The 2,095-nt window shown below is 47.2% G+C and overlaps 1 protein-coding gene across 1 annotated transcript in view; it reads left to right on the top strand.

Annotated features, from left to right (window-relative positions):
* Positions 1-1,614, top strand: part of LOC115828834 (E3 ubiquitin-protein ligase TRIM39-like) — a 3,092-nt gene extending 1,478 nt beyond the window's left edge. The window contains exons 3-6 of the mRNA XM_030792932.1: positions 49-279; positions 385-407; positions 626-744; positions 1,007-1,614. Coding sequence (XP_030648792.1) covers positions 49-279; positions 385-407; positions 626-744; positions 1,007-1,614 — 981 coding nt within the window. The remainder of the gene's footprint in view (positions 1-48; positions 280-384; positions 408-625; positions 745-1,006) is intronic.
* The last annotated feature ends 481 nt before the right edge of the window (positions 1,615-2,095 follow it).

Consider the following 2,095-nt stretch of genomic DNA (forward strand, 5'->3'; position numbering starts at 1 on the left):
TGCTTCTTCACTCTTCCTCCTGTTTATCCCTCACCTCTTGTCCTTTAGTCTCAGGCCCAGAGCACAGAGAGGCAGATAAAGGAGGAGTTCGAGAAACTTCATCAGTTCCTCAGGGAGGAAGAGGAGGCCAGGATAGCGGCACTGAGGGAGGAAGAGGAGCAGAAAACAGGAAGGATAAAGGAACACGCTCAAAAGATGGACGGAATGATTGACGTCCTCTCTGAAACAATCAGAGAGATCGAAAAAGAGACGAAAGTGGACGGCGTGGACCTACAGGGGGTAAGTAAGTGTCTGAAATGTGACTTTTAAAATGAGAATTCTCAAAACAACAAAAAAGATCCTCTCAGACCCAGAATTTAATGACTGGATTTCCTTTTCTTTCAGAGCTACGAGAGCCTGGTCAAAAGGTTTGCATATGTAATGTAATTTTTGAAAAAACTCTGTTCTCTCGTTTATTGATTTTTTGCATTTTTCTTTCGCTTCTTTTTCCCTGTCTTGCTTCCCTCTCCCTGTCCAATTTTCCTCTTGTGGTCTAATATTATTTTGTGTGTGCGTGTTCGTGTGTGTGTGCGTGTTCGTGTGTGTGTGCACGTGCGTGTGTGTGTGTGTGTAAATGTTGTTGTAGAATACGGCAGTGTGAACAGAGCCCTGAGAAGGTGAACAGTTCTTTGATTAATGTGTCTGAACACGTGGGGAACCTGAGATTCCGAGTCTGGAATAAGATGCAGCAGATCACTCCATACAGTCAGTACAGCTCTCTCTCTCTCTCTCTCTCTCTCTCTCTCTCTCTCTGTGTTACTCTCATGAAGCATCTAAGAAGGCAGTAAGACCGGAGAGCAAGTGGAAATAAATCAATTTGCATGTGTGCGCGCACATGTGTGTGTGTGTCCGTATGTGTATCCGTGTGTGTCTGTGCGTGTGTTTGTTTGTGTGTGTTTGTGTGTGCATGCATGCGTGTGTGCGTGTATGTGTGTATGTGTGCGTGTGTGTGTGTGTGTCTCTGTAGCTCCTGTCACTCTGGACCCAAACACTGCCTCATCCTGCCTGGTCATATCTAAAGACCTCAGGCAGGTTCTGCAGCTGGAGCAGCATCAGCGCCTCCCCAGCGTCCCCGAACGCTTCCGGCCTTACGCCTGTCTCCTGGGGTCCGAGGCGATGACCTCCGGCCGGCGCCGCTGGGACGTGGACGTGGGCGACAGTTCCAACTGGACTCTGGGTGTGGCTCAGGCGTCCGTCAAACGGGGGGAGGAGTTTGAAGCTTGCCCGGAGGCGGGGCTTTGGACCATCAGCCTGAGGCGAGGACAGTACGTGGCTCTGACCTCGCCTTGCCAGACCCTGTCGCTACGGGGGAGACGCCCACGTCGCATCAGGGTGTGTGTCGACTGGGATGAGGGGTTTGTGAGGTTCGTGGACCCAGACTGTGACACACACCTCTATACCTTCACACACACCTTCACTGAACCGTTACTGCCTTATTTTGAGAGCATCTGCAAAGTCCGTCCCTTGGTCATTTTGTCACAGAAGGTTTCTGTGGTTACTGAGAAACATCAGATCCCTGAGGACGGGGACCAGGATTCTGAAAACAGCCCCGCCCATGAGGAACAGATCTCCTAGACTCTATACCTCACATTCTCCAAATTAGATCCCACTCTGAAACAATGAATTGATGTAAGAACTTAGTTGAACCTGAGGGTTGATCCCTAAAACCTGCATAACCAATTCTGATATAGAGTTCAACACCTTGACCCTAGGATGAACTCTTAAAGGCAATGTGGATGTGTTGATCTCTTGAATCAAAGTAAGAATCTTTAGACCAAATACCCCAACAAGATCCATTAATGTAACCCAAATCAATTTAAGCAAGATCCATTAGTGTAAACCAAATCAATTTAAGCAAGATCCGTTAGTGTAAACCAAATCAATTTAAATGGAAAAGACTGAAACCCTGACTGTCACCGATTCTATTAGTTGATTTTTTAACGAGCTTGTAACTTTTGACGGAGTATTAGGGCCACACTGAGGGCACATACGTAGGTTTCACAAACAACGAATTATTTAATCTTTTTGGCACATCAGCACCACATCATCAAAAGTT

Source organism: Chanos chanos, chromosome 15, assembly GCF_902362185.1.
Source record: "Chanos chanos chromosome 15, fChaCha1.1, whole genome shotgun sequence".
NCBI classification, from domain to species: domain Eukaryota; kingdom Metazoa; phylum Chordata; class Actinopteri; order Gonorynchiformes; family Chanidae; genus Chanos; species Chanos chanos.